This window comes from Chelon labrosus (genome assembly GCF_963514085.1).
Source record: "Chelon labrosus genome assembly, chromosome: 24".
Taxonomy (NCBI): Eukaryota; Metazoa; Chordata; class Actinopteri; order Mugiliformes; family Mugilidae; genus Chelon; species Chelon labrosus.
Window position 1 is genome coordinate 1,423,464 of NC_140357.1, and position 18,244 is coordinate 1,441,707.

Genomic DNA, 18,244 nt, shown 5'->3' on the forward strand with positions numbered 1-18,244 from the left:
TGTTTTACCTGTTTAATGATAAAATGGATAACTTCCTGACCAAATGACAAAAATTGCAATTGTTTACAGTTGGGATTTCTTCACAACACAAGTGTTTCATGAGATTTAATGTGAAGCTGTAGAAAATCCAGCTATGACATTGTTTCACAGAGTGTGCACTAGGGGTTGTACCAACTTTAGTCCTGTGCCATGACCCTTGACAGTACCAGCACGGATGCATCCGAGAAGACAGGTGAGGAGCCCATTGGGTCATTGCAGCAGCAGTTCTTCAGGTGTGTGGAAATACTTCACTTGAGACGAAGCCCATTCTGAGTGACCTGCAGAATACTCCCAAAAAGTAAGTCACTCCTGAAATACAACAAATGTACCTCTGCAATGCACACTCATCTGATAAGGCATCAGCCAAAGTTAGCAGAGGACTGGTCAGAGATCTTCAGCTGCTACACATGGAAAAAGCACTATCCTATCTTACAACACACTGTGAAGTGCTATTAAACGCTATTGGTGGCGCCAATTTATATAAACTATACATATCTGCAGCGCACAGTATTGCTGAGTTCTGTTGTGTTCTATTAGGTGACATTGTTGCTGTAGTTGTTGACCATATTTGTTTGTCCTTGATGTCAGTGAATGCCCCATGCGAGAAACAGAAGTTATGGTCGAGCTGAGAGTCACGCATATTAGAAGTGTCAGACTGATAGTGTTTATGGTGTTGCCGTGGGCTTCCGCTGACAGTAGCCCGCGTTCAAGATTCAATTACTTTGCAGAAAAGCCTCCTTTGGCTAATGTCTAAATGAAAAAAAAAATTTAAATTATCCCTGGAATGCATACTGTGAATGACTGCTTTTGCATTACACAAAGCCGCCAAACTGTTTATCATTTAACAAAGCGCCAATGTAAAAGGGATTTTGAATGCTACCCAGGCTTAAGCTGTTTTTGTTTAGTCTTTAGACTGTTGCAAGCACAGAGAAATGCAAAAGCGAAAAAACACGTTCCTCGTACACTTGCAAAACTGATACGAAACCCGAATGGCGCCTCGGAACTTTCAAACAACGTTTGATGCGTTCATTATGCTTCAGATATTTGTAATTGCATATTCAAGTGATGTTGCCCAAGGATTACTTCAGTTCTGTGGTTCTGATTATGTTGTCATGAATCCCCGTTTTCATGTTTGACTGTTCGTGCTGGGGTCCCTTAACACATATTCTGTGCTGAGAACCGCTGAAAGATAAGAGAAGTGTTGCCTGAGGAGAAGTTGCGGCTTCTGTCTTCTGTTTGTGAAGAATCGACTCTATCATGATCTTTGCATGATGCTTTACATTTCTTTGAAATTATGTTTGTAGGCCCCATTTAAAAACAGAATACTGTTAAAGTCCAAATTCACAAAGTATATGTCTCGGAAGCTAAAGGTATGCTGTGATGTTGTAGGAAAATGGAAAGTATTTCCTACTGCTTTGTTTCAGTCAGACACAAGGCCTTCCTAAGGACCATCTCGGGTTCAAGCAGCTGTTTGGTAAGCTTTAGTCCCTTGGATCATCTCCCATTCTGGAAATTAGTGTGTAAGTCTACAAGCAGATGTGAACATGCCTGCAGGCCAGCATGCTGCTGAATTGCGTTTAATTTATTCTGTCTGGGTTAGATAGGACTCACAGGGATATTGTCTAATTTACAAGTTCTGGACCGCAGGAGGAGCATACCCGGTTGTGAAAGTCTTGGTCAAGTGCTAGCAAACTGACCTCAAATGTTCCTAAATGTGCATCTGTCCACTGAATTGCTGTGTTTAGTGTTTACTTGCCTAATTGTGGGAATCTGGTCTGGTGCACGGCCCAGCCTTCAGTCGGCAGCCTGCCGCTGAAGGGACCAGCTCCTCCCAGCGACTCCTCCCAGTCAAGGATCCTCGAAAAGGAGCGCACCCCTCCACAGCTGACTGTCATTACTCTTGCAATCCCCAATTAGCCTCGATCGCAGAAATTGTGGGTCGCTAGAATCTGGTCGGACGGCTGATGAAATTACCCGAGCAGCTTTGAGCATGAATCAAACTAGTCAGGAGATGGCTACCCCACATGACGAGTAGAGGAGGCGGTTCAAAGCAGTTAACCCAAAGCATATGGAGGTACTTAGGATTCTCTGACAGTTATCACATTTCCCTCTTCTCCGCACGGCGTGGATCTGAAGGCAATCACAGCGTGGCTTAAACAACAGCTGTGTCTGACTGGCATGAACCTACACCTGCACCCGCAAATATTTTTTCTCTCTCTCTCTGCACACTCGCGCACGACCTGATTCACGACGAACCCAGAATCACAAGCACTTCATCAAGCAGAAAGATAGTTTACTCATCGAGACGCCGCAGAAGAGTTCCAGGTGGGGACATTATCGGGACTATTTCTTCATCTAAACAGATTTATAGAAGCAGCAGAGGGGAAAACATTTCTGTTGAAAGCGGGGATGGAGCTCAGGTGCTTCGCCAAACTAGACCGAACAGCGCTCGGGGCTCCCGGTAGTTTCGCCAAGCGTGGCGTTCAGTCCCGTCTTCTTTCATATTTGTGTTGATGTGGCCGACAAAAGCATATTTCATGGAAGCGCATGTAGGTGTCAGTCCAAAGCTGTCAAAACAAACAGACTGGGTCAGGGTTGTGAAATTCTCGGTGGGGTCAGCGTGGTGTCAGAGACGTTTTCGACTGTTTCTTCGAGGTTGAGTTGGTCTGGACCTGGAAGTGTTTGTGGAGTTCAGCTTCACTTAGGAGAGTTGTGTTGTTTACTAGTGGTCTAGCTGTTCAACAGCTCTACAATAGTAGCTGAAAACCTAAGATTTGTCAGCCCACAACTTTGATAATATCACAACAACTGCTGCAAATTTAGATATTTGTGGTCTCCAGGGGTTGACTTTTCTTCTTAGTGCCGCCATTAGGTTGACATGTTATTTTTAGCTAAATAGTTTAACACATTTTGATGGGATCTGGTACAGGCGATAAATGAATCAACTGAAATAGCTTTAGTGTTGTTTCTTTTTGTCTGGCACCGTTGTCGTGTCCAAACCTGTCCAGTGATATTCTGTTAGAACTCAGCTGTATAGCAAACCGCTAATCCGCTAATGTTAGAATGCTAAAATACTAAATTAAGACCCTGAACATGGTGAACGTTCTAGCTTCCAAATAGCTCTACGGGAACAGTGTGAGCACATTAACATACCGACCACGCACTGCAAAGTCTTGTTCATTCATTTGTGCCTGCAGCATCGTGTTGTCCTTCATCAGGGCTGCTCCATTAGCTAGTCTCCGCTGCATTCGGAAATAGCTCGGATATTTTGAAACCAGAACCTCAGGTTTTACTCTCTGCTTCCACTATCAACGGATATTCATCTAAAAATATTAGGATCCAGCAGACATTTGACAATCAGTTAATTTGAACAAATGTCAATATGGTTGCATATGGACATAACTGACATTCCTTGATGGAATGGGTTTCCAGTGTTTTATAATGATTGAGCCAGTTAGTTAAAGGAAATTAGGGTCAATGCAGATAGCTCATTTTATATTAAGTCCATGTACCCCACAGTATCAGTATGGAGTGTTGATATGCTCCATCCAAATTCAGACTTTGTTTGACAGTTAGTTTTTTTTAACTGGAGATGTGACATTTGCAAACGAACCGAATCTACTGACCGACTCTTTAAAGTAAAGCAAACAATGGGAACCGAGTTGCGGTTGTGTGCTGTGCTTATTGTGCTGTGACGTCATCTGAGTTGTCCACACTGCCTTCACAGGCAGCCAACTTCAGAATAAATAAATATCAAAACGAGCCAGTCTTTTAAACGGCTCTTTGAAAGGAACAGTTCCGTAAGATCTGGCTCCCTTCAAAGAGCCTCAAATCCCATCTCAGTTTTTTACTATTTTAAATTCTATTATACACATCTTTTAATCTCAGACTGCTGCACTGGTTGATTAAAACCTCTATTTGTTGCATGTGTGGACACACTCTGCCAACCCTTACTTGCAATTACTACTAGGAGGCTGACATGAATGACTTTTCAGAGTTGTCAGGTCGTATTTGCTTTAAAATCACACACAGCATGAATGCAAGATTAGACTCGTCTGCCGCATATTCATTACGGGAGCTGATTTCCCAGATTTATACACATTCAGTCTGACGGATATCAACAGTCAACCCAGCTGCTGTCTGCTTGAGACAATAAAAATCTGCAGACCGCCCAAAGCAAAGGAAAGCACCTGGAATAAAGACATCACCATGCCTTCATTTGTTAGTTAACCTGAGTTAGAACTTGCAATTAACAGCGTCGTTTCAGGAATCGTGGCACCCCCGGGGACCGATCTATCATTCCTTTAGCCTTTTAGAGATTAATGAATGAGGCGATCATAGTAAACTAGCAAGCAGGAAATGATCCGCCGAGAGCAGAGACGTGCCAGGTTGTCTGTCAAAGGATTCATCCTGGGGCCTTTTCACTGACAATCCAAGACCACCTCCTGCCATGTGTGTTTTTTTTTTTTTTATATATTCAGCACACTATCTTCCATCACTGTAACACAACATTATTGGAGCAATGCCTTTGGAAAATTACATGCACCATGTACCCATTGGATAAGGATCACACAGCATTCTGTTGACTGCAGTCAGACATCTGTTAATCTGTGTTCCCTGCTTCTTCTGTGAAGTGATGTTGGAAAGATTTCTGGAAGAAGAGCAACAGTGCCCCCTGCTGGAAAACACAACACACAATCTTAAACTGTGACGAAACTGGCTTGTATGAGGGTCCCTGCTGTAAAGTACATTCAAACGTACTGTAAAAGAAAATTAAATAATCATAACTTCAGTTCAGAAGCAAGACCACACCTTTCTATTTTCTCGTGCTAACCTATAAAAGGTGTGTCTGAACCCTCTTCCTCCCAGCCTTCACATCCTTCTCTTTTCTTTCTCTTCCATCTTTCAGGAATAAGGAGACGCAGCTTCCCGACATCTAGCCCCACCATGTGCCTCACTCATTCGGTTCCTCTCCAGCAGGGTGATGTCTCAGATGATCTGGCGACCACAAGCACTAAACCCAGATGAGATCGATTGGTTTGGAGGAGCTGGTCCACAGAGCATATGATCAGCAGATGCAGGCACTCGTTCAAGATGGATAGAAAGGGCCCTGAAGCTTGTTGAGAGAATGTAAGGCGTGCAAAGCTTTTATCAAAGCAAAAGGTGGCTTTTGAGTTACTAATCTAATATTAGTATTAGTATATTTTCTACATTTTTTCTACAACATAACGAAAGACTATGTAAATTTTTCCTGTTGAAAATGAAATGAAATAATTCTCTGCAGGCTGCCTCCATTTCAGCTATATATATAAAAAACACTACAGAGAAAAGGTGTTTTAGAAATGAGTGTGTTAAATATTTATTTATTCCATAGGATCCATTGAGCTTGGAGCTGAGAGCCTCGGGCAGAGTAGCAAGTCAGAGAGAGAGAAAATGAAAAAACACCAGGCACTAGTAGTCTTAAGGAAGTGCTAACGATTTTTTGGTCGAGAATGGTTTTGGTTTTGACAATTTTATAATTAACTCGGCGTACTGACAGTAGTGTATATATATATACTGTTAATGCGTCTATTAGTAGAATAGAATATAAGCCATGAATTATGGCTGTGTTTTTATCACCTAAAGGGGAATTATTTAGCTCCAGTAGAGCGCTGCGTATATCCATATAGTGGAAGTGAATGGGGCACCGAAACGCAGCCTCTAAATAACGCATTATCTGCTGCGAAACCCGTCCATTTCACCAATGTTTTGTTATGATACGCTAGTGCTATTCCCCGTTGAGTCCGGAGTTACCCGTTATCATCATCCAGGGTCTGTGGATTGGCCTACTAACCTCTGACCTGGATGATGTCATCTCTGGGCACGGCGTGCACCTGCGATGGTCGGCTTGTTTACCTGTAATTTGCTACTGCTAGTTTTGGCTGAATATTTTTCCGATTCTGAGGTTGTGGATGACGACTTTGTTTATGATGGACGTCCTTACCGTTTTGAGCCAGAGTATACGGATGAGGAACTCCCTTAAAGGAGGATGCAGAGGCAGAGAGAGGAACAGCTGGCCAAAGAACAACAAACCGCTGCACATCCACGAATAGATAGTAACTGGTGGTGTTCTCGTGGACAGTGTTCGCCTATGACAACAGAGGAGGAATGCCTCTGTTGCTCAGAGTGGGATTTGAGGCCACGAGATACGCGTCTGGGCGTCTCCAGAAATGTCTGTATCACAACTCTGGAGGATTTCCGTTCTATGATAAACCGGGCTGTGGTAGAGACTTTTTTTGCGCTATTGAAGTCTGGCTTTCTATGCGTCAAGCAAACAAATTCTAAAAAAAATATATATATATATTAGATATAATATATTATACTTTACAATGGCTCCAAATAATACAAATTTAAAGTTAATCCACAATAACACCATTTATAGGGACCTTAGATCATCACTTATACAGTGCCATACATAGACTGTATATAAATATGTACCACACGTCCCCAGTTCCTTCCATTGGATAAACTGGCGATAGTTTCCCGGGGACACGGGCAGCGCCAGCGTATGGAGAGTGGAGCCTCGCAGAACCGTGTTATGGTGGAGTTTATGACCTATACTGCAGCCAGCCACCAGGGGACGCTCTACTTACTTTGGCTTTGCTTTAGAGGAGCTGTTCCATCATCCATCTTTCATGCCATATGGTGCCATATATCCATGAAAGAGGAGAGCGCAAAAGGACTTCCTGGATAAGCAATACTTTCAAAGTAAAAGACCCATTTTCACAATAAAACTGTAAAAACATGGATTTTATTTTACTGCCTTTCAATAACATCAACATCAAGTAGCCATGTGGCAACACTATGCAATAGAGCGTCAGACAATCCCACTGAAAAGTAGTGGCAGTACATGTATTGGTTTCAGTCCAATTTTAGGGCTTTAAAAATAATAAATATTAAGATGCATAACTCATCAAACTTCAAGACACTGGCCTTTAAATTTGAGGATGGATTTGTTTCGTTAGGCGACGGAGATCTAATCCAGGAACCGGTCCAGCATCCTCTGGATGTTTTGGAAGGAGTCTCTGCCGAGATAGTCGGCCTGTCCAACCTCCCACATCCTGCGATGCTCCCGCTGCTCTGTCTCTATATCCTCAGCCCTCTGCCACGAAGAAGTAGGAGAGTGAAAACAAAAAAAAATCAATCAGTCTTCAAAGGCTGAAGAATATCCGCTTCCCCATTAAGGTGTGATTTAGAGTCCATGTTCCAACCTCTCATCTTTATACACAAACACGATGAGTGTCTTAGCATGGGGAAATTTAATTTTGACTCTCCGGCCAAAGAGACTGGTAAATGAAGAAATCCTCTGGCCAATTCATTTGTTTTTTGTGCGTGTGTGTGTATCACATACATAATGTGTTTTTTAAAGGGGAACTACTGTTTTTTACCACCTGGACCTTATTTCTGGCATAAAATACAATCGTTTCGTTTCATCCGGGGTCTGTAGGTCAATCTACAGACCCCGGATGATGATCACAGCTAACTCTGGACTCAGCAGGGAATAGCACTAGCGTATGATAACAAAATATTGGTGAAATGAACGAGTTTCCTGGCAGATAATGCGTTATTTAGAGGCTGCATTTCGGTGCCCCATTCACTCCCACTATATGGATATATACTGATCTAATTATCTCCTGAACCAATACAAATTACACAAAAGTTATATGGGTGAGTAAACGATCGTATTTTATGCCAAAAATAAGTTTCAAGTTGTAAAAAACAGTAGTTCCCCTTTAAGGTTGGCAAAAAGATTCACCTCCCTCTTATGAGGTGCAAATTCCCATCTCTACTGAGTTGCAATGCATGCTATGCAGCAGTATGGAAATATGAATATAGAAAGACTCAAGAGGAAACGGTTTACATACAGGATGAGTGTCGGCCTCTGCTGTGCCACTGCCGTCCTGAACTCCTTCTGCTCCCAAAGGGGAGTCCTTGACCTTTATGCTCTCGGACGATCTCGACTCTTCCTCCACCGGCGTGCTGTCTGTGTGGGAACACTGCAAACACCGCAGTTGTATTACTCATCAGTGTACTACAGTAGCTACTGCAACGTGACATGAGAGTCTGGCAACTCCAGTGCATGTGCAACTGTCGTACCAGAGGGGCGTCTGTTCAGGCTAATCTTACAAGCTTGTATAAACACAATGCATCAGGTTGAAATGAATTAAACGAACGACAGAAATGCAACGAGAAGCTCGGAGGACTGTGGCAGATAATGGGCTCTGTGTTTTTTTGTTTTTTTCCCCCTGCCGGAGTCAAAAGCAGTCAAGCGGAAATACTCATAATAAATGAACAGCCTCATCTGCTGGAACTAACAAGAGGCGCTCGGGCTGCCTAATAACCCAACGCAATAATCACCGTGATGTATTATAAACAAAAGCAGCTGTATTAATAAGGTGATTCATTAAGTTAATGAATGGATTGATTAGGAAATATCTCTAATGACTACTTACTTCGCTTCATAGAGATAGTGTGACTTTATGCACTTAAATTTGTTTCTGCACATTTATAGTCTCCCATTATTTGAGTGGATCTGTGTGCAGGTGCAGCGATGAAACTGGTCTTTATCTTGTCATCTAAATATACACCAATCAGGCATAACATTATGACCACGTTCCTAATATTGTGCTGGTCTCCCTTGTGCCTCCAAAACAGTAATCAGAGACTAGACATAGGCCTTCTGAGGGTGTCCTGTGGTGTCTGGCAACAGAATGTTGTTAGTGGGGGCCTTCCATCCAGGTTGAGGGGAGGGGCCTCTGTGGATCATCCCACAGATACTTGATCAGTTTGGGATCTAGTGAATTTGGAGGCCAGGTCAACACCTTGCACTGGTTTTCTTGTTTATTAATTTGTTCCTGAATTGTTTTTGTGTCATCATGTCTTGTCTCCACAGCTGTCATGCCCCCAATCTCCCACTCCGCAACACCCCCGAATGTTGGTCCATCAGCTGGATGCTGATCTGGTGACTGCGGAGGACGCTGAAGTCCACTGAGCTGACTGCCAAGATCACGAAACCACTTTATGGTGCCTTTTATTTTGCGACACGGCACATTACCCTGCGGTAAGTACGCTTTTTCTTAACCTGGAAGCCAGCCCAGTGCGCGCTGTATATGAAATGTTGTGCCTATGGCAGCCTAAAATGATCCCAGCAGCAGCAACTCAGACTTTTGAAAGTCTTCAACTGTCTGGGTTTGCACAATGCATTGTCAGATATCTGTTCTCGGCTGTCAGGAGAGGAACCAGACATTTATTTTAGCTCCGCAGATCATCCGTCTCAAGGACATGGCATTTTGCTGATGCTCTTCACTCAGTTGTAAACAGTGTTTTTGAGTCATCGCAGACTGACCACTCCAGCCGCCCTGACCACTTTCAGCTGACGTCCGTCATCAACAAACCATTTCTGTCAGTAGCAGGTGTTTTTTTGCTCATCTGTCACCCAACAATTACACCACAGTCAAAACACATGAACTTCCCCTTTTATGCGTTTCAGTTTTGCAAGGATTTATGATTGCTTAATCGCATAAATAAACAGCTGAACAGGTCTTCCTAATAAAGTGCTCGTTGAGTGCAGCTACTTATGATATACTCTCTGTCAGGGCTTTAAAAAAAATGAGCAGCAGAAGTAAGCGGGTGACGGCCCTGGTGGCTCTGGAACTCATTTTTGATCATGACAGTGAAATAGAGGAGGACGTGTCTGAAGGTGTAGACCACCTCCGAGCAAGACGTTCACGCTTACGAAATTTTTTGACAATGGTCTTCATCTCCAAATATGCGTCAGGCAAAAGCGTCAGGGCCCACTGGGTTGGCAGTGACTCGCGTGACACTCATTTGTCTTGATTTTCAGTGTTTTCAGAAGTGAAAATTTTTTTTTTATGAAAAATTAATGATTTATCCCCACTGAGCTATGATCTCTGAGAGATACATAACACCACTGCACAAAATTTTGATTGAAACGGAATTAACAATAGGATATCTTGGGATTTTTTTGGTTTCTGACACTTTCAGGTAATTAAACATGCCCCAGGTCAAACTGACCTGTTCCTGAGAAACGAACATAACAGGAGGGTTAACTTTAGCTATGACAGGCTCAGAGTACAGAGAGGGCAATGGAAATAACTCATCAGAGGTCAATGAAAGTCATGGGCCCTTTTACTGACTGGACCTTGAAAGGAGAGGGAAGTTTACAAGCTTGAAATCAAAAATGAGCTTGTGATGCGATCACATCAGGTGCTATTGCATTCTTTGCATATTGTAGCTACAGTATCAGCTTACCGGCTTTACTTCACACTGTGACGGAAGACTCTCAGAGGGGGGAGAAAAATGTGGCAGCAGTGAACTGGAGCTGTCCAAGTTTTCTCTAAAAGGCGTCCTGGGTTCTCGTTCTTGGATCTGCAGAACAAAGGGGAGGGTGGTAAGTGGTGGGGACATCGACCAAGACCAGGCTCGGGCATCCGTCCTGGCGTCTTGTTTGGCTGCCAATTTGCATTTATGCTCCAGCCAATTCTGCAGCAGCTAATGTGACAGATTAGCCTGCCTTCCTCTAAGAGGGGGAAGCCATTAGTGAAAAGCGCTGTGGAGTGGTTAGAGTGAAAACCTTCTCCACTTCTCAATTCCCCGTTTGTATATTGTGAGTTTCTCACTTCCTTTCCTCAGGCCACGAAGCAGAGCAGGCGAGGAAGAGACACAAGTAGGCAACAGGTACTTAATCACACCAGATGACTCAAGGGCCACTGCTGGAAAGGGTTGCAAATAGCCGAGCACAAGTTCAGGCAAGTCCGGACAAATGGTGCATCCCATCTAATTATAAATACATCATTGATTTTAGAGATTGGATTTACAGCTCTTCGAAGGGAGTCGGATCTTGAGGATCTGTTCCTCTCGAGGAGCCGTTAAAAAGACTGACTCATTTTGATATTTCTTTATTTTTAAGATGGTCACTGGGAGCAATGATAGGGTAAGACATCACACCGATATATATTTTATTGGTGGGGTATCAGCAAGAAAGAAAAAAAAAAACATCTCGCAACTGCAACTCAGTTCCTATCGTTCGTTTCAAAGAGCCTGTCAGTAGATTCAGTTCGTTTAGGAACTTCACAACACTAATAGACTCAAGAGGTGTCTGCGAAGGATGAGTGCGCTGAGATCAGCTTCACAGGCAAAACAAAAAGGTAGCACTAAATAGAAAAAAAATTGAAATATTAATGCAAAAACCCTATTTCTTCAAATACTGTTCCACTATTTGGGGTCTTGGCCAAGAAAAGTTGATTAGGTCATGCACAACCCCTATCATCTCACTTTGGCACTGCCCCTTGCACCAGCTACCGCACCTATGTTTAAACTGATTTAACCTGTTATACAAAAAGGCCAATTGAGGGCCTTCTGGCCCTCTGTCATCTGAACGTACCGTTGTGGACAGCAGTTGTTTGTTCTAATCAGCGACCTAGCGCAGTGTCCCTGTGTCCTTGTGTAGCATTTCTGCAGAGCATTGCCAGAGATTGGCAGAAGCGAGTGTTTCCCTTGCATTTGCAAGTAAACACGAATGAATGCAAACTGTAAATTGTATTTAGGAGGGTGTGTGATGAATGAATAAAAAGCAGTGCCCTCTGCAGTCAGTGCAGCCCCTTGCTCTTACTGTTGAGAAGTTATCCAACTCTTTGAAGTAGCATGTAAAGAGCCTACTTTGATGAAACAATAACTTTAAAAAACAGCTCGAATGTCAAAATTATCACACTAAGGAGATTTAGACACAGAGTTTAAGAATAATGTACCATATTCAGTGGTGGACATATTGATTTATCACAGTGAAAAAAACTGTAGGTTGCATTTAAAGATGGGATTTACGGCTCTTTGAGGGGAGACGGATCTTGTGGACCTGTTCCTCTTAAAGAGCCGTTCAAAAGACTGGCTCATTTTTTATATATTTCATTTTGTTTTAAGAGGCCGGCCTGGGGGCAACTCATTTTATCCAGGGAAATATTCACTGGCTGGAATGATAGGGTAAGATTCGGATCAGAATCATTCATACTAATTGTTAGTTTTAAAGAGCTGTTCAATAGATTCGGTTCGTTCGAGAAAGTCACAACTCTACTTGCATTCCATCCAGAAGATCCATTTCCAGGACCCTGCTGTCGCAATTGATACTAATTAGCAGCAGAAACCTCAACATGATTTTTCTGACTTTTGTAGCATGGTAGCAGTATCTTCCCGAAGACTGAATGCACAAATCTTTATACCTGTTGGTGATTGTCCTGGCTATGACTGGACTGAGCCACTGGAGCTGAGGATGTCGCGTGACTGAGGTATTCCTTCCACCACAGAGACACAAACTGTTGCATGGTGTGCGTGAGGCTGTCGTCTCTCTGTGAGCTCCAGGGTTTAGATGGTCCCAGGAAGTGGACGATCTTCGCATCGTGGCCAAACCTGCAGGAATAAAACTGTAACTACAGCTTGTTCGCCACATCAGTATGTCACTGCACACTCTGCTACAACGCAGGCTTCCTCGACTCTATTTATTTATTCAGTGAAGTGCTGTCAATTAATGCAATCCTTTTGTTCTCTGCTCTAGTGCAGTTTGATTTAGTTCAGTGAACACTGTGTTGTCTTTCAGACTTACCATAAAATGTATTCAATTCATTATTTCTTATATATTTATATACACAGTGTTTCTAACGAAAAGGAAAAACAAATATGTGTCAGATATCCCAGTCGAACAACTAGTTTTCAGGTTCTTTGTTTTTGACACTTGCAATTAACCTTCTCCTTCTATCCTTGAGATAGTGATGTGTCGTACGCGAACGAGCCGGCTCAAAGGGGCCAATTCTTTGCAGCGAACGAGAAGAGCCGTTTGCCGTAGCTTTCTGTGCAGAATTTGCATGTTCTCCCTGTGCCTTTGAGGGTTTTCTCCAGGTACTCTGGCTTCCTCTGACAGTCCAAAGACATGCATGCCAGGTTAATGGGCGATACTAAATTGTCCCTAGGTGTGCATGGAGTGTGAAGTTTGTGTCTTTGTGTTAGTGCTGTGATAGACTGGCGACCTGTCCAGGGTGTACCCTACCCCTCGCCCAGTGACAGCTGGGATAGACTCCAGCCGCCTGCATAAGTGGTAATAGATAATGAATGAATGATTAGATAAGGCAGCTTTGGAGCCGAAGGTCCACATGGCTGAGGTGCCTTGAGCAAACACCTAACCCCCAATTTGCTCCATGGGCACTCATCTTGCCAGGTACACCAAGTATGTCAACTTCACAACTTTGTGACCCAAAACTGTGTTTAACTGGAAACCACAAAGACAATGCTGCGCAAGCACAGTTTGGATGCGCTCATCCCCGGATTGAGTAGAAAGGGAAAGAGACGCAAGCCGTTCGGACACACTCACCTTTGGAAAGCGGGGAGGTAGCTGTAGACTGAGCTGGCACTGAGGTTGTAGACAAACGGCAAGTGTTTGCTGATGTCTTCCACCGACCAGCCACTGAAGAAAGAGTTCAAAAGGCCCTGGTCTCCTCCTAAGAGCAATGGACATGATACAGGTGGATAAAAATGCATGGACAAGTCCACAAGTGGTGATTAAGCACTTCCTGGCGTTGGCACAAAGTTGTGGAATGGTATTTGTACTTGTCCTGTGCGGCATGCTAGTGTGTTTCTTATCTTATAACGCGATAACTTGAAACGCTCTGGTCATCCTCTATTGTTTTTCACATGTGCTTCTGCGCTTGTTAGCTTGATCCCTCACATGCATAGTCATGCCTTACCATCGAAGCTGCCGTGCTGCAGGGCGTGATCCAGGAGCCTGCCGTACGTGTCGAGGGACGGCCTGAAGACAAACACGCCAGAGTTGAAGCAGTCGGGCCAGCCGGGGTCAGGAGCTGCCGACAGCTCGTCTCTCTCGAACAGCGCGTCCACGTTACACAGCACCTGAGAGGGAAGAGACGACCAAGAATGTGATCCATCTGAACTCTGTGCTGCAGGATGTGAGTTTAATCGATTTAAGCCAATCATTAAATCATTAAAAAGATTGAGTGTTATCTAAAAATACGCATAACTTCTTCCCACATTAGTGTATTTTTTTGATATTTATATACACTACCTAATATTTGTATGTGTCACATAATTTTCAGTTTTTAGCTGGTCGTGAGGTCACATCGTGTTTCTGTAGCGTCAAATAACAGATAAATCAAAAATTATAAGAAAAATGGACACGTGCATCAGCATAATGAAAACTATCTAATATGAGAGAAAGTATCCTTGAATGTATTTCAATTTATTTTAGTGCATTTTAATTTGTCCCATCCACTACAATGGAGGACGCGGCGCTTATGACCTATACCACAGCCAGCCACCAGGGGGAGCTCTACTTGCTTTGGCATCACTTTTGAGGAACTGTTCCGCCATCCATCTTTTTTTTACAGTCCATGGTTTGCACCATCAGACACACAAAAAATCTATTTTTAAATATATCTATTTTTTTTTCAATGGCTTCTTCAGTGGGTTCTTTTCTTTATATCTTCCACTGTACTTTTCTCTAGATACTGGAAGAGAGGGGAATCCATTATGCAAATGTTTTAGCTATTGATTTCAACCACAGCTTTCATGAAACACAAACTGAAGCTTTTAGAGAAGCCCCGACCTGAATTCTGAATCACTGAAAAAGATGTAAATAAAATTTTGAAGAACGAAAATTTGCCCAAATGTTTGCATACAACGGTATCTCCACAACCTCCTTTGGTTACAAGGTGCACAAACACTTGGACTTTTTTAATCAATAAAGCAGATGAGAGGTCTTGTTAACGTAGAGGCTTGCCCAGACGTCACGTGCGTGCACAGGTATGCGCTCGAGTATGACCCCGGGACCCCGTATTTACTCGGCTCGGACTTCAAAACGTGCCTGTTCCAGCTCACGTGAGAACATGTTTGCGCTGACTACACAGATGAATACGTATTGATACGGATACGGTTTGACCGTTGATCCAGAATGGGGGGTGATTTGTGCAACTACTATGTGCCTCGTTTGAAGAGGGATCCAAGCCGCTGTGTGCTTGGAAATTTGGAAATGTGCCCATGCAGAACCCTACAGAGATATGGTGTGTTTTCCCAGTGAGCATCAACTCAATTCGTGGACAAGGAACAACATTGTGCATCACTTTTTTTAAACTGATTTGTCGAAAGCATCTGACACTGTTGACCATGATATTTTAAAACTTGGACTCTGTCAATCGGGACTCTTGCTTGTCTGACAAATGACCTCAGTAATAGGACTCAGTATATTAAATCTGATGGTCTGTGTTCTGAATTTGTTAATTTGTTACTGTTCACAATGGAGTGCCACAGGGTTCTGTATTAGGTCCCCTCTTATTCATTATTTATATCAAAGATCTGGGTCTAAATGTGTCAGGTGCTAATTTAGCAGCCAGAAATGATCCCCTCAGTGATCACTCTCAAAGGAAATGAAGCAGAGATGGTTCACATGTATAAATACCTGGGTGTCTTGATTGATGACTGCCTCACTTTCAAGAAACTGAGACTAAAACTGTGTTTTTATGATCGAAACAAGTTGTGTTTTTCTTTTATTGCAAAAAAAGCAGGTTTATGCTGTGACTTTTTTATCTGTGTTATGGAGATCTATTTGCACATACCGCATTAGGTAAAAGAGCTTTTGTCCACTCTGCAGATTTGGCATAGAAATATATTGCAGAATGAATGGAATGGAGTTCATTTCAATGAGCGCTTTAAAACCCAAACTGATAGTAGTTTTGGCCGACCCCACGTTATGCACTTGTTGTTTATAATCTGCTTGGAAATTTCATTTTTTATTTTTTGCCTATAGTCTTTTTAACTGTGTCATTATGTAACTGTATTTAGTATTTGCTGTGGCCTGGACTCACTTGAAAAATAGATCCTTAATGTCGGTAAAGAAACCCCTTGCTTTTTATGGGAAGGAGCAGCAACAGCTCCAGTGTGTTTGACAGGATTTGAGTAGTTTCTCAAGGTACTGTGCCTATTTCACAATAAGGAGCTTATTTTAGATTCACCAGCAAGCAACGTAACCTAACCTCTGTATAGCTCTACGTCTTTATGCCCCACCTCAAAGTCATCCCGGCCGCCCATATGAAATCTATCTGGCATCACAGGCCATCACAGTATGGGCACATTGACAAACCAAAGTGCTGACAGCAACTGTGCAAAATTTCCCATTTTAGGTGTGGGCACATGTTGTCGTGAGTGGACTCACGAGTGTGTCTGCATCCAGGAAGACGCATTTGCTGTACTGAGTCAGAGTCCAGCAGTGGATCTTAGTGAAGGTGATGCCGAGTTCAGGGCGCCCCAGCAAAGAAAGGTGGAGGTCGTCCCCACTGTTCATAGTGTCCACCGTGATAACCTCGTCGAACACATTCTCAAGGGCCAGCCTGTTGGAGCGTTCAGAAAAAAAAATAAAAATGTCATGTCAATACATGGTTTCACCACAGTTTATTTTCAGGAGAGCTCTCGAGTGTTAAAGAAACAGGCTCCATCTCCCACCTCGACTGCTCAGAGATGTTTGGCGTGACCATGACGACGATCTGGCGAGTCGTCCCGTGCCGCCGCAAACTTCTGCCCACCACTGTGGCCCCCATGCAGTAGGAGTCCGTGGTGGCCAGAGTCACAAAGGCCTCACCGGCTGTAACGAAGAGACGAAAGGATCAGACTGCTTTATGGTACGTTGTCTCTTTTACGTTTATGTTTATTATAACGATGTTGAATTGGTTTTGGTTGCATTTGGGTGGCGCCACAAATGGTAAGCACTGGCAAGTTTGACATGGATGACGTTCATCTGTACATCAGTACCCTAATACATATCATGCCAACTGTATGCACATATTGCAAATTTACCATGTTACCAAATACACTGCAAGTCCTCAACAGCCTCAACATTAAAACCACTGACAGGAGAAGTGAATAACATTGACCATGTTGTGACAATCCAATGTTCTGCTGGGAAACTTTTGATCCTGGCATTTGTGTGCATGTTACTTAGACATGTAGCACCCACCTAAACCAGACCAGGCACCAACACCCCATAGCAAAAACATGAAGAGCAGCACAAGGTGTTGACCTGGCCTCCAAATTCACTAGATCCCAAACTGATCAAGTATCAGTGGGATGCTCTGGAACAAGCCTGATCCACAGCAGCATTTCTTGGGTCCAAAGTTTAACTTAGCTGAATTACAATTAGCATTTTCTGGTATAAAGAAAAGTGGTCTCCAGTTTCAATTTGGATCTAAGAATCTTCATACCCTAACCAAGTATTCTGTCCTCCACGAGACTCCATCTATAAATAAGCAGTCACATACAGTAAAAGGCCACTAATGGTCTCAATTGATTTATTTCCATTATGGTTTTTGCCGTGGTCGTAGAACCTATTTTTTTTTTTTATGTGGAGCATTAAATGTCCAGCCGTGAAAGGTTTTGTCAAAGTTTTTTTATTTGTCTGGCCTGCAGTCAAATGCAGAGGCATGTAACCTTTTGTCTGCGTGAGGTGTTAAATTTCAGCTGGCACACTGTAACAGCAGAGTGTAGAGGAACAGGGAATCTATTCTGATTTCAAGTCAAACTGGGTTACAGCAGTGTGTTGTGTTCAAGTCAACAACTAGAAAGGGAAAGCCAGAGAGACAATTACGTTTGCAGGGTTCAGCAGTCTAACTGCAGGGCAATTTTGGGAAGCGTGTCTTCTATTTGTTGAATTTGGCCTGTGCAGAAAAGGTCGACTAGCCGACTGAATCACATTTTACTTCACAGTTCTGAGGAGTAAAATCCACTATTAAACCTTACATTGTTAAATCTATGTAATTTATATGAAGTAAAGTCACATACCTGACATTTCCGAGGTCTTAAATCTTCAGCTTTCAGCTCTACGTATCCACAAAAGATATCGGCAATACACGTATGTAGGAGTCCTCTCATGCAGTCTTACATGAAGAAATAATCACGAGGGCATAGATGACAGTTGCATCTTTGCAGCAGCTGGTACTGGAACTGTTCCTAAATACTGAGAGGACAAGATATCTGACGCTTCACCGTGAGGTCACGACTCATTCTTTTTTTTAAAGGCAGAGTAAAGAGCGAAAGAGAGGGCCGGCCGTTTCTTTTAGCTCGTCTCTTTGCTCAACTGGTTCGTTCAGCCAATGAAGCGGGA

General features: G+C 43.0%; 1 protein-coding gene across 1 annotated transcript; it reads right to left on the reverse strand.

Annotated features, from left to right (window-relative positions):
- Positions 1 to 6,448: 6,448 nt before the first annotated feature.
- gyg2 (glycogenin 2) lies at positions 6,449 to 16,724 on the reverse strand. Its single transcript, XM_084574750.1, has 8 exons — positions 16,591 to 16,724; positions 16,304 to 16,478; positions 13,827 to 13,989; positions 13,454 to 13,580; positions 12,312 to 12,498; positions 10,351 to 10,467; positions 7,869 to 8,075; positions 6,449 to 7,180 (listed from the first exon to the last, which is right to left on the reverse strand). Exons 1-8 carry the CDS (start codon positions 16,683 to 16,685, stop codon positions 7,055 to 7,057), a joined length of 1,197 nt encoding a protein of 398 aa, XP_084430876.1. The 5' UTR covers positions 16,686 to 16,724; the 3' UTR covers positions 6,449 to 7,054.
- Between the last annotated feature and the right edge of the window lie 1,520 nt (positions 16,725 to 18,244).